This window comes from Pteropus alecto, unplaced genomic scaffold (assembly GCF_000325575.1).
Source record: "Pteropus alecto unplaced genomic scaffold, ASM32557v1 scaffold98, whole genome shotgun sequence".
Lineage (NCBI taxonomy): Eukaryota > Metazoa > Chordata > Mammalia > Chiroptera > Pteropodidae > Pteropus > Pteropus alecto.
Window position 1 is genome coordinate 1890694 of NW_006443570.1, and position 26642 is coordinate 1917335.

General features: G+C 53.5%; 2 protein-coding genes across 2 annotated transcripts in view; one reads left to right on the top strand and one right to left on the bottom strand.

Moving 5' to 3' along the window:
* TNS4 (tensin 4) overlaps positions 1–1428 on the top strand; it is a 16232-nt gene extending 14804 nt beyond the window's left edge. The window contains exons 10-12 of the mRNA XM_006924674.1: positions 511–579; positions 833–859; positions 1285–1428. Of these exons, the coding sequence (XP_006924736.1) occupies positions 511–579; positions 833–859; positions 1285–1426 (238 nt within the window). The 3' untranslated portion in view covers positions 1427–1428. The remainder of the gene's footprint in view (positions 1–510; positions 580–832; positions 860–1284) is intronic.
* A 10837-nt stretch (positions 1429–12265) lies between these two features.
* On the bottom strand, positions 12266–23949 carry IGFBP4 (insulin like growth factor binding protein 4). The gene is made up of 4 exons (XM_006924675.3): positions 23332–23949; positions 16314–16471; positions 15421–15555; positions 12266–13491 (listed from the first exon to the last, which is right to left on the bottom strand). Exons 1-4 carry the CDS (start codon positions 23678–23680, stop codon positions 13357–13359), a joined length of 777 nt encoding a protein of 258 aa, XP_006924737.1. The 5' UTR covers positions 23681–23949; the 3' UTR covers positions 12266–13356.
* Between the last annotated feature and the right edge of the window lie 2693 nt (positions 23950–26642).

A 26642-nucleotide genomic window follows, 5' to 3' on the forward strand; every position in this document is an offset into this window, starting at 1 on the left:
TTCAAGCCTTATTCCAATGACCTCCTGCCAAAGTCCCCCTTCACTGTGACCAATGGAAATGGAATCAACCAGTATTCACTGGGCACTGACTGAGTCTGCACCTGCTGATAGAACATCTTCTGTCAGCCAGACTCTGGTTGACCAGTGGGACACTGTGGGATGAGGTGGCTCCTTCCTGGGGCTCAGAGATTCAGTCTAGCAGAAGCCTGGTTCTAGGCTGGAAGAATAACAAATGACCAAGAAATAATTACTATCCTCAGATAGTTAAATGACATGGTGGGCAGAGAGCGGGGAGGGGCTAGAAGACCCCAATGTGTAGGACACATAGCAGATGCACTCATGAAAGAAGTGCAAACATGTGCTCCAGGGCACGTGGGGGAAAGGTAATGGCAGGCTGTAAGGAGTCCTGCTGGGAGGCTTCTCAGAAGGTACCAAGCTGGAGATGATGGAGGCGGGCATGACCCTGGGGTGGGCTCTCACCAGCTCTGCTTCTCTCCTGCCTTTTCCCAGGGTGTTTTTCCGGCGCCATTACCCCCTCAGCACCCTCCGCTTCTGTGGCATGGACCCAGAGCAACGGAAGTAAGTTCAAGGCTGGGCCAAACAAAGAAGACTGTCCAGGGCCTAGCCACCCACCTAGGCGTCCTGCTGGCTCTGGGACGGGATCACAGACAGAACCTATGATCCTCAAGGGGCCAGGAGCTACAGAAGGAGGGGCAGGTGGGGCCTGGCAGGGGTGGGGACATAGCTCGCCATTCTCCCGCTGCTTGGCCAGAGTGCGGTGGAATGGAGCAAAGCCTCAGCACTCACTGCTGTCCACGCTTCTTTCCCACAGGTGGCAGAAGTACCGTAAGCCCTCCTGGTAAGGCCTTCCCATCCACCTGGCCAGTCTCCCCGAGGCAGGGCCCTGGACGCAACATGGGGAAGGAGTTGAGCCCTGGTCCTCAGGAAGCCTCCTGCCTGATAGGGAAGCCACAGGCTCTAACCTCAAGGAGCTTTAATCTGTGGGGAGGCCCCAGTCTGATGGCCAAGACACATCCTTGCTTTCCTCACTCTGATGGGGGATACAGAAGCTCTGTTCAGAAAGCCCCATTCAAAATGAGGAAAACTCCAATCTTGTACTCAGGGATCTCCCAGTCCCAGAGGGGAGGCAGGCACATAGCTCCTCCCATGATGATGAGGTGCTAGAGCCACTTGGCTAGGGAAGGGGCAGGGAGGAGCACTGTGGGCTGAGTTCCCCTCTCCCGCCTGGTCTTGCCTCTCACGCAGGCTGCCTTCTCCCATCAGGATCTTTGGGTTCGTGGCCAAGAGTCAGACCGAATCACAGGAGAATGTGTGCCACCTCTTCGCAGAATATGACACGGTCCAGCCAGTCTCGCAGGTCATCAGCCTGGTGGGTGCTCTGCTGCAGGACACAGAAAGGATGTAGTGGGGAGCTTCCTGCATACTTTCCAGATATTTCAAGGGGCTTGCCCAGGAACCCCACACCCCCTGAACAAGGGCCTGTGGCCACACTGATGGACCAATGTATTGGACCAAAGGAGAATGGTACTAAGTTGAAACACTTGAACCCACTATGACCTTCAGCAGTGACCTTCATCCAGACCCCCTTGGGCTTCAGTTTCCTCAGCCTTAAAAGGAGGTCAATAGACAGTATCAGCTGTTTTTCTCAGACTTTGGTAGACATCTGAACAAGCTCCCCGTGATTCGGAAGCACACCCACATCTGAGGACCCCCCATAAAAGCCACCTCTGAGGACCCCTGACTCCATCAGTCTGGACTCTACTGACACAGCAGGCTGAGCTAGAGACCTGTGACCCTGTTTCATGGCGAACAGCAGGTGCTAGGTTGGGACCCACGGGGCCCTGGCCCAAGGCCAGCCTGGGAGCAGATGTCACGCAAGGATTGAGGACCAAAGGAGAGATGGACTGACTCTCTTTCTCTCCACATCCATTCTTTTCCCCACTTCCCTGATGGCTTCTTGGGCAGCTATTCCCAGGACAAAGCTGAATCCCCTGCCTTGGGCTCTTCAGGCCAACGTGGCCAGGCTTGCTGGGGCAGCTTAGCAAGGGAGAACTTGCCCCCATGGTCGGAGACAACCCAGCTGTCTTCGTGTTCTTGATGTCTAATCCCCTCCGTTACAAATGAGTGTCAGTCCCGTCTTTTAATTTTCTGGTAGGTGAGGGTCCTCCAGCTGGTGTCACAACTGCCCTAGTGTTGCTTGTGTAACCTACACCTCGGTAGGGACTGTGAGACTCCTGCTCTCCAGAGCAGACACAAGGGCCAGCTCTCGCGGCTCTGTCTCAGCTCGTCTTGCTGAATGTCCCTCCCCTCACCCCCACACAGCTCTCTGGGAGGTGTGGTGTCAACTAGCCCTGAAGCCACAGGGGGGCAGCAGAGAGTCAGGAATGCAAACTGGCAGCCATCCCAAGAGGCCTGGAGTAGCTGGGAGGAGGGGGATCTTTCCCACCCCACCCCCACTCCCACCCCTAGAAGCTGGAATAGTTTGTCTGACAGACTTGGGGCCCTAAGGAAACTACACCGTGAGTGTGGAAAGGGAAGCTCAGAGAAGAAGCCCATTTTAGTTCTTTGAGGAGCAAGTGCCTGCCAGAGCATCACTGTCTTTGGCCAAAGTTGGGCCTGATGGCTTATGATTTCAACTCAGGAAACTGGGCCGAAGAGGCCCTGGGCTGACAGGACCGGCTGAGACAGCCCACCCAGCCTGTGGTCAGGTACTGCTTCACCCCGGAGACTGCAGAATACTAGACAAGGTTCTCAAGGTCACAGCCTGGGGGCTGGCAGAGAGCCCTCTATACACCCATGGGTGCCTGTGTAGCTCCCACCACAGAAAATAAAGCGTCTATCTTTGTACAACAATTGCTTCTAAGGCATTCAGGGCTCTCCCCTCAGAGTTGGAGCCCTGAACAGAGAAAGGGACCTGAGTCGGCAGGTGGTGGCTGTGTCTTAGAGAAGACCACATGTGCCTCACTCCCTCCCACACCCCTGGCCACAGCTGGCTTCCACTTCATAACCATCACTTAAACCATGCTGTGTCCCCCCACATGTCTGACACACCTGCTCATGATCTCCTCCCTGCCACTCTGCCAAGAAGACAGAGGGTTGGGGTGTCCCATGTCCCGAGCTGAAGGTAAGTATGCGTCGTACCCCTGATGTGTTCCAAGGTCTCACTCGTGCTCCCTGAATGATGAGGCAAGCGAAACATGGGCGGCTCAAGAAGAGTCTGGAAGAGTCCTTGAACCCAGACGCCTTGAGCTGCCAGCTCAGCCCTAGAGCAATGAACAAAGGCTTCATCGCCCCGCTCTGGGCCTGGGGAGCTGAAGCCTGGCTTCTGTCACTGGCAGTCCAGGTCTTGCCAGGTGGTACCAGAGGGGGCTGCAGGGGCACCCACTTTCCTAAAGAGTCTTAGGAAGGGCAGAGCTGGGCTTCTGTTTGGGCTGAACTGTGGGACTCAGTAGCAGGGGCTACCATGGAAGGCATGTAAAGAGACCCACCCAATGGCCTTGAATAGCCCCTGCCTCCTCCCCAACTAGCAAACTGCAGTTCCAGCCCCAACTCCTGCTACTGGAGTTGATGAGAAGGGAAGAGGGCAGCCCCCTGCACTGCCAATCATTTTTCAAGACTCAGATTCCCATGTCCCCTGAACCCTGCCTCTTCTCTGGCTATGGAGTGACCTCCCATCTCACCACCTCCCACACACTCATTTCCCACTGAGGACCAAGGCTGCTCACCTCTGCTCTTTCATCCCTGACCTCCTGTCCTTAACTCTCATGCCATCCAATAGGCTGAGGACTTGGAGCCAAGGCAAGGCTAGCAGTGCCCAACTCAGAGATTGGTACCTTGATCCATGTAACAGATGTTTTCCGGCTGCATGCTTTGTTCATGTGAGCCAGGAAAACACATAAACACAACTATGTTATAACAGAGACTGTAAGTGCCACGCAGGGCTGGCAGAAAGGGTAGAAACAGGGAAGAGAGGCTTTACCCATTTGGAAGGAATGAGGGCAATGTTACCAAGGAGGTAACATCTGAGTTGGATCCTCAAGGACGAACAGTTTAGCATGCAAAGAAGGGAAGAGACCAACTTTCATAAGGCAGGAATGTAATGAAATGTAATGTTGATTTTTCCTATGTGCTAAGTGCAATATGAGGCACATTTATATGTTTATCCCATTTTACAGATTGGAAAAACGCTTAAGAAAAAGGGCTCTCATCCCAAGACAGGATAGGGTAGGAGCCTACTTGATCTGGGCCTGGGTCTTTGGTTCTGTCCAAGCTTAAAGGAGCCATATGGGAAAGAGCAGGACCGGGGGCTACCATTTCCCCTTGTACTAGTCTACTCAGGCTGCCATAACAAAATATAATACACTGTGTAGCTTAAACAACAGACATTTATTTTTTTTACACTTCTGGAGCCTGAAGTCCGAGATCAGGGTGCCAGCGTGGCTGGGTTCTGGCGAGAGCTCTCTTCTTGGCTTGAGGACAGCCATCTTCTCACTGTTCATTCACATGGCATTTCCTTGGTGCATGTCCTGGAAACAGAGCTCTCTCTTCTTATAAGGCCACCAATCCGACAGATCAGGACCCTACCCTTATGACCTCAATTATCCTGGATTACCTCCTAAAAGTCCTATCATCAAATACAGTCACACTGGGGGTTAGGGCTTCAACATGTGAATTTGGGAGGACACAGTTAAATCCATAGCACCCATCTTCCTGGCTTATCTCCCCACCCCCACTGTGCCCCAGTGCTGGCCGGGCTGGGCCCTCAGCCCCAGTGAAGCAGACCTCCTTCTTCCTGACTCTGGGCCCTTGGAGCCAACCAGGGGTTTGTATTACAACTCTGTTTTCTGGAAGGTATCTCAACTTTTACGGCTCCCCAGTCGAATCTTGTCCATGGGGGCAAGTGTTTCTTGGCTTGGAGCAGGCCCGTGGGGGAGGGAGACAAGCCAGGAGGAGGGAACCAGAGAGAGAATGAGGGCAAGGAGAAGGAAGAATGCCACTCACTTGCTCATTCATTCATTCATTCATTCACTAAATATGTGCTAAGTTCCCATGAGAACCGTGCCAAATGGGGTACAGCTGGCCAGGAGGTGTTGGAGAGGTCCACCTGTGCCCCAGGAGACATACTCCCTTCTCCATAGCATTAGATTTGACACCCCATGAACATCGAGATGGGACATATCTTTTCCCTAGTTCACCTCACTCCCACCTACACACACACACACACACACACACACACACACTACTTTCCTCTTCTGCATCAAGAATTAGAAGCCCAGGCAGTCAGACAGATCTGGGTGGTAGGTCCCTCTGCCATTGACTAGCTGTTTGATTTAAGAAAAGTCACTTTCCTGCATATTGAGCCTCAGTTTCCCCCATAAAATTAAAGTTGTGGAAAGCCTAAAGACACACTGGACGTGAATGCACTTTGTGGCCTATGTGGTATAGATGCTTGTTATACGAAGAGTAGCATTCCCGTCAATCCAGTATATGAGCCCAGGGGTACATGCCGCTGAAATGGGAGCTGGTCAGAAAAATGCCTCATCTTGTTCCCCAGCAACTAAAACAGCGCCTGACACACATTGGGCCTGCAGTAAGTATTTGTTAGAAGCTTTGCCATACATTATCTCATTTACTCTTGACAACCACCATAGGTAAGTACCATTATTTATCCTTATTTGATGGATATATAGCACGGTGGATTTGGCGATTAAGTTGATTTTCTGGGGTCCAACCATAATAAGTGATGGAGTGAGATTTGAACCCAGGCAATCTGGACTCAAACCCAGGGTAATGAAGATAATAATGATGACATTTGGAGCTTATTGAACTAGAATTCATCAGCCCAATCCCCTGTCTTCTCCATGTACACCAAGACAGGTTTCTCTGCCCCTTCTTCTGATGTCTCTGCCAAACCCCTCTTCTTCCATCAGGTATTAGGTCCCCAACTCACATTGGTCCCTAGCCTCAGGCTGCTCAGGGTGTTGACAAAAATCACCTCTCCCACTTTTTGCCTGGAAGGTGATACATCTTCCTTTGTAATCGTCCACCCAGAATCTCCCAGTAGGTCCTCTTTCCTTCCTTCCAAATGATAGCCCTTACTTAGCTTCCCCTTTCTGATGCCTGAAGAGTCCTATTCCATTGGGTGCCCAAAGAACCCCTTTGAACCCACTGGGAGATGGTGTGAAAAGAACATTGCCCTGAGTTCTGATCTGCTTCGACCGTCGGCCTGTTCTTGCCTTCACACCAGCACAGAAACAGACCCACTGGGCCTCGGTTTCCCATCTATGTGATGGGTGAGCTGGAGAAGATCTTGAAGGCCGCTCCCAGCCCTGCTTTTCTTGGGAGTGACCTTTCTCAGCCACCAGACTAGAACCATCCCCTCTCCCCCACCCCCAACCTCCCTCCCACACACACCCCTCGCCAGCCAAGATACTGCCCTGCTCTCCCCAAAGCTTCCTGTGTGGTCTTTCCTCCTGCCTACCTCCCACCCCAGAAACTCGGGATCTGCCTACTGGCAACCTCTGCTCTCTCCCGACTCTGGGTCTGCCCTCGACTTTGGATTGTGCTAACCCTTCCTCTGCCAGTACCTAGAGACCTCTGCAGGCCACCAGAGTGCCCCACAAGGCCACCATCTGCAGAGAGTGCAACTGGAGGCTGACCCTTCCCCAGTATGCAGGGCCATCTCCTCTCATTGGAGCTCCAGGAAGGTCCCCTGCAGGGGTTTGCAAGGTCTATTGCATTTTATAGGCAAACTCTCCCACCCCTCCTCCAAAACTTTTAAGGTCCACTTACTCATAAACCTCTCTGGGCCTATTGCCTGGGATTTAGGACTCTCCCACCCCTAAATTCAAAATCTCTTTTGGGAAGGGTTTTTGTTTTTACCTCGTTGCATGGGGCTGGGCCTGCCCAGGGCTTTTGGAAGTGGGGGTGGTCACAGATCCTGGGAGCACAGTTCAGGCTGGCCTGGCCTGACCCCTCAGACTGTGATCAGGCCAGGGGTCACCGAAGAGTCACATGTCACTTTGAATGAGAAGCCTTGAACTGAGGCTGAGAAATGAAGTTGGGAAACAGCTCAGCCAAAGGCAATTGGGCTTTTTTTTTTTTTTTTTCTTATGTGTTTTGGGGAGGGGGGAAAACCTCTATTGTCCGACTAACCTTCCATGATGCTGGAAAATTGAATTTATTTCCTGAGCAGTCTGGTCCAATTTCCCCTGGGCGGAGACGAGACTGGGCTCCCCTCCCTGCTGCTCAAACTTAGAAGCTTCTGGCTCTGCTCAGAGACCAGGCCCCTGAGCCTTGGCCCTGCCAGGCAGCACCCTGCCCCGCAACGTGATCCTCCCTCAGGAAGCCCCCACTCCAACTTTTTCAGGGGCTTCGAGTTTCCTTGTCCTTGTCAGTCTCTCAGCCACCAGCTGTCTTGGCCTGTCCTCCACCTACCCCAGCTCTCCATGTGTGCCCCTCTGAGCCCCCCGGGCTCCTCACGTCTGTCTCTAGACTCAAAGGCAAGCCGATCCAGAGAGGTACAGCTGTAAAGCATTTGTGCTGGCCGCCAGGCTGGCGGGGGAGCCATCTGCAGCCGGGTAGCTGCCAGGCCTAAAATGACGGGAACCCTGGGCCTCAGCCCAGCCCCAATCTTTCCACCCCAAACCCCCAGCGCAAAATAACGCCTCTGTCTATCAAGGCCAAGGAGGCCAGGAGTGAGGGGAATGACCTTGAGGCCTCTGCAGGAGACAGGGGATAGGCACAGTCAGCCCCTACTTGGCAACCTACATCTGAGTTTCGCGTGGAGGTTGGGAGGTGGTTCTAAGCTGGAAGATTTCCCACCCAAGGCTCAGTGCAAGACTTGTCCTCAGCCGGCCACCACCCCAGCACGACCCTCCGTGATTAACAGAAAAGTTCCCAGGCCAGTAGCCTGGAGAGTAGGGAGAAGGGAAAGAAGGACTCTCTCTTCCAGCCCCAGTGAAGAGGAAGCCCCCCACACCTCCACTTCCCCTTAGTCTATGCCCCCTTCCCCCTCCGGAGGGAGGACGTTGAGTGAATGGACTGCTGAAACAGACCTCCGGCCATGGCAGACCCATCTGGTTTCAATCAAGAGAGCAGGTTCCCAGATCGTGGAAGGCACTTGGGGGAGGGAGGCCGCAGCCTCATTGTGCGCCCCAGCAGCCCTCCCCGGAGTGCGGCCTCTGTCTTATTGGTCACCTTCACCTCCCGATAGACCTCATATACAGCCACCAGAAGCCTAGGTGAGGCAGAGAAATCTGCCTTTGCCTACCCAAATGTCTAATCACAGACGTCTGTCCATAGACGTCCAGAGCACAGAGGGGACAAGGGAACCTGAAGGAAAGAAGGAAGCTGGAGGGAGGAAAATGGGCTGAAAACACAGAGACTTGGAGCGAGTAAAGGTCCTAGAAACCAAAAGGTTCCAGCTGGACCTTATTACAAATGGGGAACCGGAGGTCCTGAGGAGGAAGTCTAATAACACCATTTACTGAACTTGGCCCAAGCCCTATTGAGGCATTCTGCCCACTAGTCTTCATAGGCACTCTGTAGGTAGGAATTTCCACCCCCATTTAACAGATGGGAAAACTGAGGCTCACCAGAGTGAAAGGTCTTACCTGCCTACCCTCACCCAGGTGGTAAGCGACCAGATCTGTTTGATTCCAGAGTCTGGGCACCCGGCTGCCCTCCAGGAGGTCGAGGCTGCCTCAGTGGCCCATGCCCCATGGCCACCATTTTGCCTTCCCTACTGTCTCCAGACTTGGACCAGGTATGTGTCCGGTTCTGGAGAAATCTACCCTCCCCAACCGGGGCCTGCTCTGGTTCTCCAAACCTCACCCTCCCAGCCCCAGCCTCTGATTCCAGGCCCAGGGTAAAAGGATACGAGCCTGAAAAAAACAGCCTCCCCGGTCATGGCTCGGTGCCAGGGTTCTAATCCTGCCTCTGGTTGACCTTGGCTCCTGGGCCTCAACTTCCCCGTGGATAAAACAGACCGGTTGTGTAAAACTGGGTTGGACAGTGATTCTGTGGTTCCCCAACCCTCCATTCCTATCATCCTGTACAAACCTAGAGGTTTCCCCTTGGCTTGGGTGGTCTTTAGAAAGAATGTTCTGACCCCAGTTTCAGAATTTAGAGCTGGCAAAGGGGCCAAGGGAGGAGGGGACCCAGCCAGCCGAGGACGCTGCTAATCTCCATCTCTGCCTGGGGGGCTTCACTGCCGCCTCCACTGAAAGCAATTTGTCATGCCCTGAATTAAGTGATTCCAACAAGGGTTTAATTTCAGTTTAATGGCTCTGTTTTTATGTGTAATTAAATACCATTGCATGGCGAAAATATGTTGTTTGCACTTTAGAGAGTATGTAAGGTCCAGGAAGCCAGTCCCACCGGGTTTCTACTCCCAGGCCCCACCAGCCCCTCCTCTAGTCTGGCTGGAATTATCCAGGTCCGGGGAAAGGGTTGGAAACTTGGCGAAGACAGGGGGTCAGCGAGGAGAGAGGTGGTCCTGGTGGGGCCTGCTCACTCAGTAAAGCATGTTTCTAATTATCTGCAGCACCACTCCCTTCTACTCCCCGACCCCAACCCTCCACAACCCCTGAGGCCTCAGATATAAAGGAACAGGTCACCCTGACAGTGAGGGTCTAATTAGACCCGTGGCTGGCTGGAGTAGTGTCTGTTCCCCGCTGTGAGTGCGCCCAAAGGGGCCCCATTGTCTCCACTTACTGTTCCTATTAACTCCCCATCCCCCACCCTGCATGTGCTTCCTCCCCATTGACCCTCTCCCCTGACTCCTCACCAACCCCTTCCTCCCCTCTTCCCAGTGAGGACTCCACATCTCAGCTGCCAGCCTGCCTCCCAGCTCCATCCAACCACAGCGTCTTGACTTTCTCTTTCTAGGTCAGAGGTGACATTGCCATAGGGGTCTGGAATGCAGGCAGCGTTTCTCTAGCTGGGAATGTTTCAGGGTCATTTACCACACAGCCATATCGCCCCCAGGAAGGGGGGCCAGGCAGGCACCCCAAGTCCTGCGTGCCTCATAACATTCCTGGAGCAGCTTGGTGGCGGAATCTGGCCCAGGAGGCAGAGGAGTTGAGACAAGACGCCTTTTCCTGGAAGGAGTTGAAGCTATAGCAGTGGCTGGAGCCTCAGGGCTCTGATTAGAGGAGGGGCCGGGAGGCTCGGTCAGTTCTCCAGTCCCCCAGCTGAATTCAATACTGGAGTCAGCCGCAGCCTCCATTTTTTTCCTCCCTACTCCCACGCTGCCTTCTTGACAATGGAAAACCCAGCCCCCAGCCCACATCAGGTCTTGATTGCCACTAATGAGCTGGGAAATGGAAACCAAATGCCTAATGTGGATCAACACCAATGAGCTAGGGGATCTGGAGGGGTGCCCCCACCCCCTTGCTTCAAACCATAGTCGGGGGAGGTTGAAGCCATTTTAGGGGGAGGCAGGGCAGAGTAATCCAGGGCTGTTGTTTTAAGTTTAGCCAGGTATGGTGGCCCCACCAGGACATAACAGTTTGATCCTTGCCACCTCCTCCTTTCTACCTCTGCCAGAGATGCTGACGCACCTGTGGCAACTGGAGTGAGCATTTGAGGGTATCTGGAGGCTGCCGTGGGAGGGCCTAGGTGCAAACAAAGCCAACAAGTTCACCCTGGAGCCCGGTTCTCCCCACCATGATACTGCCCAGGGCGGTCCACGTTGCCCAGGAGGGTGTCCACATTGATACCGAGCTGCCTTTATTTCCTTCTTTTTCAACCTAGGACCTGGCTCTAGGATCGTGGGGGCAAGCGCCAGGGGTGAGGGGCAGTGTGGAACTCCCCCTCCCACCATACACATCCTCTCTTCTCTGACACTAGACAGCTCCCCACAAACCCTGCAGTGGGGACACCTAGTGAGAGAGGGTCACTCAATCACAACCTGAAGTGAAATACATGCTCCGAATTTTCACTCCCTCTCTCATCTCACGCGCATTCGGTCAGATTCATACAGCCCGCGTACAGACTCATCACACAAATGCACTCATCGGCACACACCCAGACCAGGTATACATGCCCTGTAAAAGCCGGTACTCTCACGCGCATTTCAGGTATCACTTGGCTATATCCACACACATGCACACAGGCCATAAGTATACACATGTCGCAAAATTACATCCATATATACAGCTACTTCCCAAGCAGGCCCTGCTTTTTCTGGAGGCCCATGAAAGGAAAAGGGCCACCTACCACCTGCTGCCAAGGGTGCAAGGTCAGAGCATTGAGATGGAAGGCTGGAGACAAGGGGGATCTAAAGAGATATTTTCTCTACATTTGGCAGCCTACACCCACCTCCTATCCCAACATGCCTTGGCCTTGGCCCCAGAAATAGGGAGGGGGCTTTATGAAGAGTAGCCGGGGAGCTGAGAGAGCAAACCTCAGAGACCACCAAGTCAGAGCTAGAGAGATGAATGAGGATTGCTGCCCCAGACTCAAACTGCAGACAGCACAGGTGCCAGCACATCAGGGGCCAGAGAAATCAGGAGGTCTGGGAGTGCCTCTGAGGAGGAGCTGGGAATCCAGGAGACTGCCCGACAGGAGGGCACTGCCCCACAGTGCAGCAGCTCAGTGTGCAGAGTCGCCAGGCTGACTGTGAGCCCCCAGGAAGAGGGCCCCACCCAAGAAATCAGTACCTGGCACTGAGGTAGGGGAGACGGAGGGACACTGGGAAATGACCAGAAATCCAGACATACCACATAGGCACCAGTTCGGGGACTGGCACCCAAACCTCACCACCTGGTGTGCTCAGGACAGCAAGATCAAAGATGACCCCCGCTCCCAACCCCTCAGAATCAAATCTCAGCACAACCTCCAGTCAGAAATCCAGGCAGGCAGAGCAATGGAATGTGGTAGAAAGTTTACTCCCTTCCCCCAACTTTAGGGCAGTGCCTCCCCCCACTAAATTAACAAATTGAGCTCAGATGAAAACCCAATCGGCCCGATACCCTAAAAAATGCCCCGGCTTCACACACCAGCTGATCCAAGAAGTAGTTCTGGCCCAGCAAGGTCATCCTGGCTCCCTCCCTTCAGAAGCCATTATTTCCCCAGGAGACCCCCTAGGAAGAAGCTGCAAGGAGAGGAAGGTGAATGGCTGACCCTTCGCTGTCCTCTTACCCTGTAGGACAGGCCTCCCCACCCCTGATACATCCGTGTCTAATTATAAATAAGTCAACCAAACACAATTGTCTAGGGTTTGTTTTGTTTTGTTCTGTTTTGTTAAAAAAAAAAAAAAAAAAAGACAAGACATCATGGCCAACTGGTAGGTCCCTCCATCTCCTTCCATCCAGTCAAGCCAGAAAATGCCCAGGGGTAGGGAAGTATAGGGGAGTGAGGTGCAGGGAAAGGAGGTGTGGGGAGGGAAGCAGAGCCACTCGCTGTGAGCCACTGAAGGATGGAGTCATCCTTGTGACCTCATGGCTGACCACAAATGGAAGGAAGCAGGACCCCAGGCAAGTCCCTCACCCCCCAGCATGCCAGTCCCCTTCTCCTTCAGGCACACGCAGTCCGATCACGCATTCTCTCCCCTGACCCTGACTGCACAGAGATGGGCCTCACTGCCCCAGCCCTCTGTCCTGAAGGCCTACCTCTGACCCTCTTCCCTCCCTCATAGCAAGGTCTCAATTGCCAGGCAACCAAGCAGATGGCACAACACCCAACCCAAAGGTAGGTAGGTCCTCTGCAGGTCCTTCCCCCTGGAGGGACCTGGGGAAGAAGGAAAGAGAAGCTTGGCAGTGGGTCTGGTCTTCTGACCACTGAGCCATCTGCTACCCCACACCTTCTCTGTGGCCTCCATTCTCTAACTAGATTGAGAGGTCAAGGTACATGTCTACTTTCCTCCTCTGATTATGGGAATGGGACTTCTCTTCTCCCACAGATTTGTGTTCATCTTAGGAGGTGGCCCCACATGTCCAAATCAGAAAAAGTCAGAATAAGAGACCCCAGGGCTGAAAACTAGAGTTGGCATGTAATATGTAGTCAATAAATGTTTTTAGATGGCTGAATGAACAAATGAATGAATGAATGAATGAATCCAGGATCAATTTGGAAATATACTAGGGCTCCCCATTGCCACTCTCAGACCTCTCAGGCTATCTAAGCCCAAAGAGGACACCTCCAGGCTCCAGCTCACCCCAAGAGCACACCTATGCTCATAAAAACACACACACACACAAACACACACCCCAAGGGAAACTTCTTGGCCAGAGGCAGAGCTAGGACTCAGTCCCAGGCTCCAGGGCAGCTCTGCAGCCTCTAGGGAAAGGGGGAGCAGGGAGCACTGAGCCCCCTGCCTGCTGGTAGGGCTCACTCTCGGAAGCTGTCAGCCAGCTGGTGGCAGTCCAGCTCCCCCTTCGGCTCCAGGCCCCCCGGAAGCTTCACCCCCGTCTTCCGGTCCACACACCAGCACTTGCCGCGCTGCCCATCCAGGGCCGGGTGGCACTGCCAAGACAAGGGCATGAAAGGTCAGTTCCCAGGCAGCAGGCCCCACTCCCAGCCCCCAAGTCAGACAGTTGCTCCAAGATGGCCTCTGAGGGCGGAGGCTCTTTTATGAGCACAAGTTCTCTGAACTCACTGGAATAGAGAGAATTTGGCCAAGAAGAAAGGGTCCAGAGAGTTTTAAAAAGGCAGGAGCTTTTAAAGAAAGTTCTATAGTCTCCTGGAGGGGAGACTGGATCCACAGGAATTACAGGTGCAGCTGGATTTGAAAGGCTAAGGTTCAGGTTGGAGATGTTTCGAATGCGTTCTAATTGGGTTGGGATTTTAAGGATGGGATTATGGTCGTGAAGTTAAGGTAGCATCAGGATAAGAGTTGCAGTTGAATTGGGATTTCTGACTAAAACTTGAGTTGGGTGAAGCTTAGAGTCCAAGTCAGAAATAGAATCAAGATAGAGGTCAAGGGGAGAACATTTAAAGCAGTGAGGCTAACGTTTGGGTCAGGATTGGACCAGGAGGAGGGAGAGCAGTGGGCAAAGGTGTATTTTAGAATCAGGATTAGAGTTGGAGTAAAGTTTGTCTCAAGGGTCAGAACTGGTCCAGGGATAAAGGGTCAAGTGTCAGGACTTTCAGTAGGATAAAAATTAAGGGGAAAAACCCATAGAACTGTTCAACACAGAGAGTGAACCCTAATGTAAACTATGGATTTTAGTTAATAATAATGTATCAATATCAGTTCCTCAATTGTAACACACGTACCACACTAATAATGCAAGATGCTAAGAGGGAAAACAGGGTGGAGGACTAGATAGGAACTCTGTACCTCCTGCTCAATTTTTCTGTAAACTTAAAACTGCTCTAATAAATGACATCTATTATTATTATTTTTTTTAATTAGAGGGAAAAGTTTTTTAAATTTGAGACAAAAATAAAATTCGTGTTGGGATAAAGGTTGTAGGTAGGTCTGGCATTGTTTTGGGGTGCCCTCCATGGTCCTCCACTCCTTGCTTACCACTCACAACCTGCTCCAGGATGGGATGTGCAGACTCGGGCAGCTTTTCTCTCCCAGCCTAGGCCTCTGTTGGCTGAATGACAACCCACTTTGTGGGTCTGTCTAAAGAGCATGAAGTGTGAGAATGTGTGTGCCTGTGCCCACAACGAGCTGGAGAAGAAGATCCAGGCCATGGCTCCCCAGGCCACACCCAGCAGGAGGCACCCCAGTGCCCTGCCAAGATATGCCACTCTTCCACGTGGGTCCAATTCTGACCGGCCAGACATGGGACTGGAGCAGGCCAACCTTCTTGAATATCCCAGCTTCCTGGGGGCGTGTCAGAGGAACCCTAAGTTCCAAGGGTATGAAGGAGCACAGAGATTTCTATATGCATGTCTTGTCTCCTGTCTGTATCAGATCTGGCTTTATCTCCATCCTGGTTCTACCCCAAGTGGTTTGGCTGCTCATCTTGAGGGAAGGGGCAGGCTGAGTTTCCTCCTGAATCTCTCATGACTCAGCCTCTCCATTCTCAGGTGAGACCTCAGACATTCCATGACAAAGGATAACTAATCATAAGAAGGGAGTTGGGTGCATGACAGAATGCTGGGGGGCAGAGGTTGGCGGGAATGCTAGGTCTACATCACAGATGGTGAATCAAGAGGCAATGGAAATAAGTCCTGGATGGGGAGGCAGGATAATTGGGCTGCCATTAACTCATTCTGTGACTTTAGGCCTCCACCTCCTCATTTCCAAAATGAGTGAGGCAAGCAAAATGAGCTGAGGTTCTAAGGCTGGAGGAGGGCTTGGGGAGGGTCCTAGGGGTTAAGTGTGGGTTGGGGAGCCTCCCCCTTCCTGAGACCTCCATCCTGGACAACCTTGTGGAGAGGCCAGAAATGCCTCTGGAGCGGAGGCCAGGGCCAAGCAGAAGGGAGATGGAGACCCACCTGCTTGGGGTGGAAGTTGCCATTGCGGTCGCAGTTGGGGATGGGGATGATGTAGAGGTCCTCGTGGGTGCGGCTCTGTGAGGCGGCCAGCCTCTCCAAGGCCCGGTGCAGCTCGCTCTGGCAGGAGCCCTGGGGCTGGAGGAGAGGGAAGATGAAACTGCTCAGCAGAAGGGAGAGAGGGAAAGGAGAACCAGGGTGGGGGGTCAGATCAGGACTGAGGCCCTGTAGAGAGAGCCAAGGCCTGGAGGCTGGGCAGGGCTCAGTGAGGTGAAGGGCATGGCTTGGGTTCAGGGGACACTGGTGGGAAGAGCAGAGAGACATTAAAGAGAGTCTCTTGAGCCAAAGAGCTTCTAAAAAGAAGAGAGCTGTAAAGTGAAGGGACCTTGTGGGGACTGGGGCTGTGGATACCCATGGAGAAGGACTGGAAGGGGGTAATTCCGAAGCAGGGGAATGGACAAAATCAAACGATCAACCCAGGCTCTGAGCTATCAAAACCACCAGGAGAAAGGACATTAGCCAGACCCTGGGGCAGGGTCCCAAGGCCCTCTGCTATGGCCAGCATTAACCTTTGAGAAAGTCTGGGGTGGAGAATCTAAGAGAAGGGCCATGAAACATCTGGAGGCTTGGGACAACCGCCATTAACCAACGAGCTCAGAAGTATTTCAGTATTTAACAATCACTTCAGCTGTACCAATGTATAGAACTGATGAGCAGAAATGGAATTTCAAAGAAAGAAATGAGGACTCTCTGTGTCCCGGTGACGCATACTAGGTGCGACTTGCACACAGTAGGCATCCCAGAATGTTTTCTGAATGAATGTCTTGATCTGGTAGTGGTGGCAGTGGTGGTGTACGTGCCTGTGCACAGGTGCATTTGAGGTCAGAGGTCCTTACCATAGGCCGTGTTTCCTCCCGGGGCACCCCGATAACCTTCATCTTGCCCCCACTGGTGCTCCGGTCTCGAATTTTGGCAAAGTGCTTCTGCAGGCACCTGCGGTCATGGGCGCTGCAGGGGCTGAAGCTGTTATTGGGGTGGTCACCTTCGTCCTTGTCTGCAATCAGGCCAAGATGGGGAGAGGTCAGCACCAGGAAAGGACAGGGCAGCATACCAACCCAGCCTCCCACCTACTTTCTGCTTCTCGGACATTCTCCAGCCTAGCACTAGGGAAGAGCAGGGGGTCCAGGGGCAGGAAGAAAAGAAAGCAACACACTGGTTTCCTGCCCACTCCCCTGGATCTCCTCAGGCGAATATTCCTCTCGAAGTCCTTGACTTGTCCCTCACCCCACCCAGTCCAGCTCTCAGATGAGTCACCAGCTGCAGTTGCCCAGACAGCAGGAGGGTCCCCTGGGCCCTGTAGGGAGGTCTGAGGCAGGCAGGGGGTCCCCCTACTGGATCTTACCTCCCTCTATGCAGCTCCTCTTACCATCCCCTCTCCCTCTGCTCTCTCTTCCTGTCTCCTTTCCTGCTCTTTTCAGCAGCTGGCTGAGCCAGCCAGGGGATCCCTAGGGCTGTCAGCTCTGTTGACCCTCTTCCAAATGGCCAAAATCAAAGTTTCCATGAGTGATGAGAAAATTGGCCCAAAAGGCTCTCCCCATTAGCTGGATGGGAGAGAAGAGTAAATGTGTATGCCTGCATGTGAAACTCGTGTGTGTGTGTGTGTGTGTGTGTGCGCGCGCGTGCGTACATGTGCATACACATGTATAATGCTGTGTGGCCCCAGAGCCAAGAGAATACCCTCTGCATCCCTTCAGTCTCCCACCCTTAGACTTCAGACCTCATCCAAAGTCCATGTTTGTTGCCCAGAGCCACTGGGCGTTGGGAATCTAGAGATTGGGGTGGTGAGGCTGGACCTCCACCCCCTCCATGGGACCTCATGAAGACTTTATTTGAACTCAAGAAAAACCCAGTCCAGAAGTCCCAGGACTGTAACTGCTGCTCCTCCCTCTAGGCAGCCAAAACCAGAATACAGGGCTGAGCTGGAGAAAGAGGTTGTGAGACCTCTCCACAGATCAGAGCCACCTCTGAAATGCTCAGGCTTGGCAGCTCACTGCCTGCCTGAGAGCAAAGCCCCTGCCAGCATTCCAGATGTTGGCAGCCAGACAGAAGGTTACATCTGGTTTGCGTCAGGATTTTTTTTCCCGAGGAGTTAGCAGGTTCCTCTATGCATGGCAGCAGTCCCAGAGCTGCCTCTGGGTCAAATGGTATTTTTCCGCCTAGCCAAAGTGAGTTGGGGGATTAGTTCTCTTTTTATTCTCCTAGTTCTGGGGTTTTGTAGAAAAGTATGTGGATAAAGGGAAACTAGGCAAGGAAGAACTGAGACCCTCAGAAAGTCTCTGTCAAGATTCCACACCAAAGGTTATTTATAAAACTGAGTCACCGAGAATGGGAAGAAGGCTTTGTCACGAGTGGAGGGCTGGCTTAGAAAGAGGAACCAAAGGAAAGGAATAAATGGAGCAGAAAGATGTACTCCATCCTTTTGCATATTTAACATCCCAAGGAGATTAGTCTGGAAGGGCCTCTTGACCTAGAGATGACATCAAATTCTTGAAGGTCGTTCAAGGAGAAGACGTTGCAACAAGACCTCGCAGCTGATAGGGGTGGCAAAAGAAGGGGCAGATATATTTCAGAAGACCAGGATCGTGTCGAGGGGGTCCTCGGTCAAGAGCCAGAGAAAAGATCTGGGATCCAGACTCTTCTCTGAAGACTGTCCCAAGGAGTCTTTCTGGCCAAAAGAATCCAGGCTGGCCAGTGACCACACCTCCATGTCCATGTGGCACAAAACCATGAGATTTGCGGATGGGGTCAAAGTGTTTCAGAGGTGTAGCCTGAAGCTGGGGAATGGAGAGAACGAGGAAATGGAAGACCTACAAGAATTAGAGCCAAACCATGCAACGAGAGAGGCTGAGCTGAGATGTAAACAAAGGCACCACCGCTTTGCCTGGGAAAGGCTGGAAGGGATCACAAGGACTCGTTCGCCACAGCCCACAACACCAACTCGAGGGGCGCCCTTCGAACCTGGCAAGGTTTTGTTGTCTTTCCTTTGAGTTTCTTTTCTTTTCATGACCATAAAGGAAAGCACTGCTTTGCACAGTGACACTTACTTCTCTTGGTAAATGAGCAGAATGTTCTTAGGTTTGAGGAGTAAGGAAGAGTTTTCTAAATGAATGGGGCATCCTCAGAAGGTCGAGAGCCAGTGCCCTAGAGGCGTGGAGCTTCTCAGTGGTTGAGGCCTCAAAAGTCTAGAGAGATCTGGAGTAGAAGTTCAACTGCAACCAGGCTTTCCATTGTTGAGTTTCTATGAGTCTAAGTTCACAAATGACTAATGCTCTGGAGATTATGGATATTTAGAATGTTTATGCCTTAACTTAGGAGGTGCCATTAAGGAGCACAACTGGGTCTGCTCACTGAAACCTGGGGTTACATGGAGCCTGGAATCATAGCTTATGCTCTTGTGTTGGTAGGGCCCCACGTCACATAGAGGAGGCTATCTGGGGAAGCTGAGTAGGCAGCATGCCTGGCTTCCCCCTTCATGGTTTCCCTGCTGCCCAGCACTCTCATGCCTAGAACACGCCAAGACATGGAGAGTAGCCTTCTACTTACTTTCATGGAGACACGGGTCCACAGAATATATCCATATCTGCCCACTCAGACACAGACAAGCTCAGACTCAAGAATCACAGACATATGCAAGCAGTCACGTGTTCAGACACACACTCATCCACGCGTGCATACCCACATGCACTCAGGCACTCTGACCCGGCCCTGGGCCGAGACACAGACCTAGGGCAGGGCACTCTGTTTGTACCCTGGCTTGTTGATTTTCCATTTAATCTGTAACTTTTCCTTGCCCAGCCTTGCTTACCAGCAGACTGAGGACCCGCCCCACAATCCACCCCTCGGCACTAGCTTTGGAAGGGTGAGGGTTGTAGCCTTGGGTCTCTGGAAAATGTTAACCTTCCCATCTCCAAAACTGGCTAAATACTTGCTACTTCTTTCTGTTCGTGCAGGATGGTGCCCTCTGGAAAACCCCACTCCTGGTGGGTTCCCCTGTGAGGGGGAGCTGGAGTCAGATGTAGCCCCCTGAAAAGGTCTGACCTCTTGAATTCCAAAAGGTTTGGTTGGGAGGTGGGGCTTCCAAGGCAGGCCAGGTGATCTCCTCTTGCCCTGCTTGGAGCAAAGCCAATGACGTGCAGCCACAAGAGAAAACTTGGTCTTTGCTCCAGCAACAGAGGAAGGGAAGGCATCCAGAGAAAGAAGAGGTTTCACAGCTTTGGTACCACTGGCTGCCAAATTCATGGTCAAAGCTAGATTTCTTCTTTCTTGCTGTTGGATTTCATCCCCATGATTTCTCCTCAACTCCAGCCCCTGCCCTATCCAAGACAGCCAAGGTGACGCTGTGAGATGGGTGGGCTCAGCCACCCAGACGCAGAAGTTTCAGGCATGACCTGAAAGGGTCACCCACCTGTCCTAAAAGAAAGGCCTTTTCTCTCTTCCCCCTGGACTCTGGCTGGAAAAGCCAAGACCACCATGCCGGGTACTGGGCCCTTTCTTTGAGTTCTGGCTCTAGGGGCATCCCCCTCACTGTGTGACATGCTGCTGGCCTCAAGAGTCAGATAGAAAGACAGGTGGCCTGTTCTTCCCATGTTTACAGCAGCAAAAGTCACCAAAGTCCACCCTACCCCTCTCAACTCCTCTGAACGTCTCCCCAGCTTTGCTCGCCTGCCCTCCCATCCCCCAAAGTCTCAACGTCAAAGGAGGATTTAAGCTTCCACTGAATCCACTCAGCTTCTTCCTCATCACCACCCTCATCATCGCTCCAATTTATTGAGCTCTTACTCCATGCCAGACACCCCAACCCTGTGAGGCAGGTCCCAGTGTCATCCCCTTTTTACAAATGAGGAAATGAAGTAGGCTGGGTGGAGGGGAAGGAGGAGAGACTTATCTCTGCAGCTCCTGCATCTTTAAACAAAGATTCCTGATACCCGAGGCACCAATAACTCTGGCTTTGCCAATACTAAAGAAAAAATGTTAAGCAGCCATGCTCCTCCCTTCCCCCTCCCCCAAGACACAGAATTTCTGGGAAGGCGCTGTTCCCAAGACATGACTGGATTCCCAGTACTGAAGTAGGGGGGACAATATTTGCTGCGTTGACTAAAAATTAACCCAGCCTACATGTTCCCTAACCCTGTCCCAGCGGGACCGAGAGCTGAGTTTCGGAACTCCCCAATCCAAACACTGATCCCACTGTCCACTCCCCCAGATTCCATGAGTCGAGGGTCAGTGCACTTATGCAGAACTGTGGACATCTGACGCACATGTCCCACCCCACCTCCACCTCTGGTGGCCTTAGTGGTATTCATCCACAACATTGTCTGGCTGGGAAAGCTGGGACAGGAAGGCGGGTGGGGGGGGGCGGTTATTAGAGATGGAAGGAGGAGACCTGCCCCTGGGGCAAATAGTAGACAGCTGGACCATACCAGTTCAAGGGAAAGGGGATACCAAGAGGCTGCCCTCCCCCAGTCACCTGCTGAAGCTCAGCCCCAAGACAAAAAAGCAGAAAGAAGATCCTGATCCCTCTGTCAAACAAGGGGCTTAGGTTCCCCAAGCCTTGGGACCTAGGAGGGACAGCAGCCTATTGACGGTGGAAGGCTAAAGAGAATACCAGGGATAGGGGCCAAGCCCTGGACATTTTCTTACCAACGACCTTGCAGAGTCTCTGCACAATTCTAGGGGGCACTTTTCACATGGTACAATGTGGCCTAGGCCGTGGCAAGGGGTACTTCTGTGATAACTTGGGGGTAAGCGGGCATGGAACAGCTTGCCAAGTAGGTACCTGGCACCTAGTTTCCCCAGGGTTCCCCAGACTTCCCCTTTCCCTTTCCGGATAGCTGCATGCTCTGCATGAATGGTGGACAAGGCAAGGAAGGAGCGGGGAGGAACATCAGAGACCTGGGCCCTGTCATCCAAAGGGGACCTAAAGCCGCCTTTAATGGCTGGTGTGCATGATATCCACAGGACAATCACAAAATGTTCAGACCATGTCCCCCCCCCCAAAAAAAAAAAAAACTCCTAAGGAAACAGATTTTTCTCCTCTACAGGATGGGGTGTTCTTACTCAGCCAAGGAAAAATGGGTGCCCAGGACCCTCTGAGGGCTCTTCTGCCCCATGTTCAAGTTCATAGGAGAGGAAGAGGCTACCAGCCATCCTAATCTGGTGCCAGATACCCACTGGCCAGTGGAGGAGGGGGATACAAAGGGAATGTGGTCTTGTCATACCCAGGGAGACTAAGGGCTCAGCCCTCACACCCAGTCTGGTCTGGTACCAGTACTCCTCCTCTCCCACTGGCACTGGCCTCTCTGCCCCCAGCATCAGTGTCTTACTCCTCCAGGAACCCCCCCCCCCGCCTTCCCAGATGTGCTGGGTGCCAGGCTGGCATTTCTCCTAGAATGTTTTCTGCTGACCCATCTCTCACTGCCCAGGGGCAGGAAGGGCAGAGAGGCCCTGGGCCCAGACCCCTGGGGTCCACCTCCTTCCTGTTTTCCCTGCATCCTGCTCTCCTCCCGCTAACAAGCTGCAGAAAATTGAGGAAGTGGAGCGGTCTGGGACTCAGGGCAGGAAGCTTGGGGCCAGAGTCCCAGCATCCGGACTGCAACAATGGAAGCTTCAAGCACCAGGAAAAGAGACAGACACAGACAGAGGCACAGGGAGAGCAAAACAGAGTCAGAGAGCGAACAAGAAACAGAAGCAGAGATACAGAAAGGCAGGCAGAGAGATTCCAAAAGTAACAGAAGACAGGAACAAAGACAGAAAGAGAAAAGGTGGCACACAGAGAGAAAGAGCAACAGAAAGAGACTGGGATGAAAGTGAGAGAAGCAGGGCAAGAGAAACAGAAAAAGAGAATGAGAGATAGAGAAAGAAACTGATAATGGGCAGAAAATATTGAGGAAAGGAGAACTCAAGAATGTTGCTGGCGAAACTAGAGGTTGAAGGGCGCAGCAGGCAAGAACAAAGAATAAGAGAAAGAAGGAAAGAGTCTGAGAAAGATTCTGAGGAACTGAGAGGCTCACTGAGAAATGAAAAAAGAAAAAGTATAAGAATGAGTTTAGGGCAAAGGGCCTTCGAAGCCTGTCTCTCCCACCCCCCTCTTCTCTACTCCCTTTCCACACCAGTTAGGTTTCTGCAGCTCCGGGCTGGGAGCCAAAACTTACTTCCTTCTGCCACCTCAAATGGCACCTGCCAAGAGAAAGGAGAGGGCTGCCTGTGTACCAGGACAGGAGAAGGTGCCCAGGCCTGGCAGAGGGACCCCTGTCTTCCCAATACCTGTCAGAGAGCTAGGTGAGCTGGCTTGGGGCTTTGGGGAAGGGCAACTCTGATGCCCCTCATCACCGAAGCCCCTTGACTTTGCATGTCCCACTCCACCTACCACAATGTCGAAAGTCCAAGCCCTGACTTCTCAGACCCCTGGGGTTTCACCGGTGGCCAGGGCGAGGGGAGGTCCCTGGATCAGGAACTGAAAGCCCTCCCCCACCCCCACTATCACCACCACCCCGTCCTCCAGTTATCCAGCTCGCTTGCAGGCTGCGGGCTGGGCCAGGTCATTTAATTTTCTACTCTTGCACCAGCAGCCAAGACTACTCTTCCCAAAGAGGCACCTTTGGCAGGTCTGACACGGAGTGATGGGACAGAGTCCTCCTTGATGGTGGCAACAGGCTGCTGGGATGGGGGTGGGGAGTCCTCGATAACAGTTTCTTTGCTTGAGCCTGTCCCATGCCAGTAGGGCCCTGCCACGTACCTGCCTTCTCCTCAACTCACAGGGGCTTTTCAAGGGCCTTCCAGGCTAGCCCGATTGGGGAAGGGGCTTCTGGGAGGGGAGCACACCAGGGAGGGCGTGCAAGGGCAGAGGCACCTTACCAGAGGGCTGCAGGCTTTCCTGGATGGCCTCGATCTCCGCCAGCTCCATGCACACGCCTTGCCCATGCATCAGCGTATGCAGGGGCTTCTCCACCCCCCGGGGCGGGTAGCAGCGCAGGCCTGAACCGCAGCGGGGGGTATACACCCCGCAGGGCATCCCCTTGCCCAGGGCGCAAGTGGCGCAACAGCCGCAGCCCGGCTCCCGCACCAGCTCCTCGCAGCCCACGGGGGGGCGGCAGCGCGCCAGCTTCTCCTCGGAGCAGGGCGGGCAGTGGATGGCTTCGTCGCCCAGGCTCGGCCCGGGCCCGGCGGCCAGCAGCAGCGCTGCCACGAGGCAGAGGGGCAGCATGATCCGGCGAGAACCCGGCGCGGGCGCGGACGCAGGCGGGGAGCGCGGGCGCGCGGGCTGGCAGCAAGGGGCACACAGAGGCAGCTCTCGGCGCGCCTGGTGGACCCGACCCGGAGAGCGCGGGGAGACGGGGCGGCCCCGCTGGAGGACAGGGACGGAACCACAGAAGTTAGCAAGCAGGCTGGAGGGGAGCGAGCCTGGCAGCCGAGGCGCTGCGCCGCATCCTCGGCCGGGCTCAGGCGGTGGGTGGCGAGAGGGCAGGGGGCTGAGCGGCTGCCCGGGACCAGCTCCCCCGGACTTTATACAGGCCCCTAGCCACACCCCCAGCGCCTTCCCAGAGGTGGGGGAGCGGGATGGGGTGGGGGAGGGCGAGGGGGAGAGGGAGACGCAGCCGTTAGGGGGAGGGGGCGCTGTCCTGAGTCGCCACCGCAGCTACAACATCTGAAAGTCCTTTTCTGCCCAAGAAGGAAGCGGCGCAGTTTGGACGCCCTGATAGGCGCCGAGAGCTCCCCTGAACCAGAGCCCGGGAGGGGAGAGAAGGGAGAGGGGAAGCGAAGGGGCTGTTCCTTGGTCCCCTTCCCCGACCTTGGAGGATTCTTTCCGGACCCACCAAGTCGGCCCACAGCCCCCCCCACTGAGAGGCCGACCTCCAAGCCCGTACTCCCTGCTCCACGGATTCAATCTCCCTAGCCAGTCCTTTCCACCCCTCCCCAGTGCTTCCAGTCTCAGCCGCTGGAGATCAAGTCGGGTGAGGTGGGGGAAGGGGTACAGGCACCCAACAAGGGGCCCAGGAGGGCCTAATGGCTCTAAGACGTTAGTAGGCTCTCTTGACTCTTGCCGCTTCCAACCTCCCTCCTCCCGTCTCCCCGGGGCTCCTGGGGGTCCTGGTCCAATCCGCCTTCCCCAGGATAGAATCACCAAACTCCCTGGGAGGGAAGTCCCCAGCCTCTCTTCCTTCTCCCTGGATGTTTGCTTTTACTGCCCAGACCCACTCCCAGGGGGAGATTGACTAGAGAGCTTGCCACCCGCAGTGTGCAAATTATGCATTGCACAACTCCAGGGGGCACCATTTCTCTGTGGTCACTGGAGATTTGTATAGCTGTTGTGACGGTTTTCCAGCAGATGACAGTCAAAGATTTTGAGGAAGGGATGCCTTTAACTAATTCACTCATATTGCTGTCTGGGGTTGGCTAGACCCTCTGTGAGATCTTGTTGGTGCCTGTATCCCCCACACCTGCCTCAATCTTGCTGACTGGGACCAGCCCTAGGGTAACATTTGAAGCAGGGACCTATCTCCTAGGTTCTCTCCCAGATCCCCCTAATACTCACCCATCCTCCCCCACAAAGGCTTCTGCTCTCCTGGAGCTGGCCTCAAAGTGAGGGCGCCTGTCCAGGCATAATTGGTGACCCTCTGTAGATTTTTTTGGCTTGGCCTAGAAAGCCGTAGGGCAGCTAAACTGAAGTGCAGATCAGACGCCCTCTTTCTGCTTCCTCTCCCAGAACAGGGGTCTTTCGGTCTCACAGGGATGGGGCCCTCTCCCGCTTTCTGCAAGTGTAGACTGTCCAGGTGATAGGAGGAAGAGAGGAGTGGGAGGCTGGACCTGCAGGGACACAACCAAAAGTTACAAACTGACGGCACCTACTGGCAACAATCAAGACTGCAGAAGGGCTGGAGAGTTATGGCCAGGGACAAGATTCTAGGATTCTCTCCATGTCATCTCGCAGACAAACTGGAGTCTCTCCTGCCCCATCTGCCTTGGAGAAACAGATCCAGGTTCCTCAAATCCCTGAGGGAAGCCCAGTCTGTCCCAGAAAACTACCCTAAGCCCTCTCCCCACTCCTCCATGATACTGGACCCAGTTCTGCCAACAACTTAATGTATGAACTTCGATGCCACCCCCTAACTGTTAAATGGAGGTGGACCTTCTCCACCTGTCCTACCTCTTAAGCTCTTATGAGAATAAAATGGGACCAGGGAGGATGGTTCTGATCCCAATGTCACACTTGTCCCCTAGAGAGCAAACCTGGGAGGGATGACGGTGCTGGATCATGGAAGAAGGAAGGCAGGAGAGGCTGGACTGAAGCCAAGAGAAATGCCAGGGGATGAAGTGTGAGCGCAGGTGAGCATGGAAAACCTGGAAAGGTTTCCAGGCAAGTCAGATGCTCACACCTCTATCCCAGCAACGCCCCCCAATCCATCCCCTGATGCCCCTCATCACTTTGGGTAATTCCAAGGAGCCAGGAGAATGGACACAAGGAGACCTTCCAAGCACCTCGTCACCATTCACACAACACACATTTACTGCACATTTATTGTGCGCAGGCTTCGTGCTACCTACAGGGATTACAGAGATGGCCGAGACCACTCTCTGCCCCCAAGGAGCTCACTGCTTAGAGAGGAGAGGTAGGCATATAAATAAATAAGTCTAAGAGGTGTGCAGGTGTGCAGGTGTGCCCTGGGAATATTTATATGGGGCATAGTGGGTACCCAGAGGCAGAAGTGGTCAGTCAGTTCTACATCCAAGACATGGAAAGACCTCATGGAGGAGGTAAACCTTGAACCAATGTTACATGGTCTTCCATGTTACCATCAGGCTGACTTAGATTCTAATCCCAGTTTTGCCACTGGACTCACTGGGTACTTGAAACAAGTTTCTTAAGCTCTCTGAGCTTCATGGTCCTTACTTGGAAAATGGGGACTTTGCAATAAGAAAGAAGAGTGAGGAGTAGATAGAGGGAGAGAGAGAGATCTCTGCAAAGTGCCCAGCACACAGTAGGTACCAAGTGTTTGCTCCCTCCTAATTCTCCTTCCTGGAAACTAACTTCCCCGCATGGCTTGAGATCCCCTGGTAGCAAGACCTGTGTCTCCCCCACTGGACCGGAAATTCCTGGAAGACTGGGTTTAGTGTCCCCCCGAGGCCTGCTAGTGCCTGGGAGAGGCTGTATATATAAAAGGGAAAGA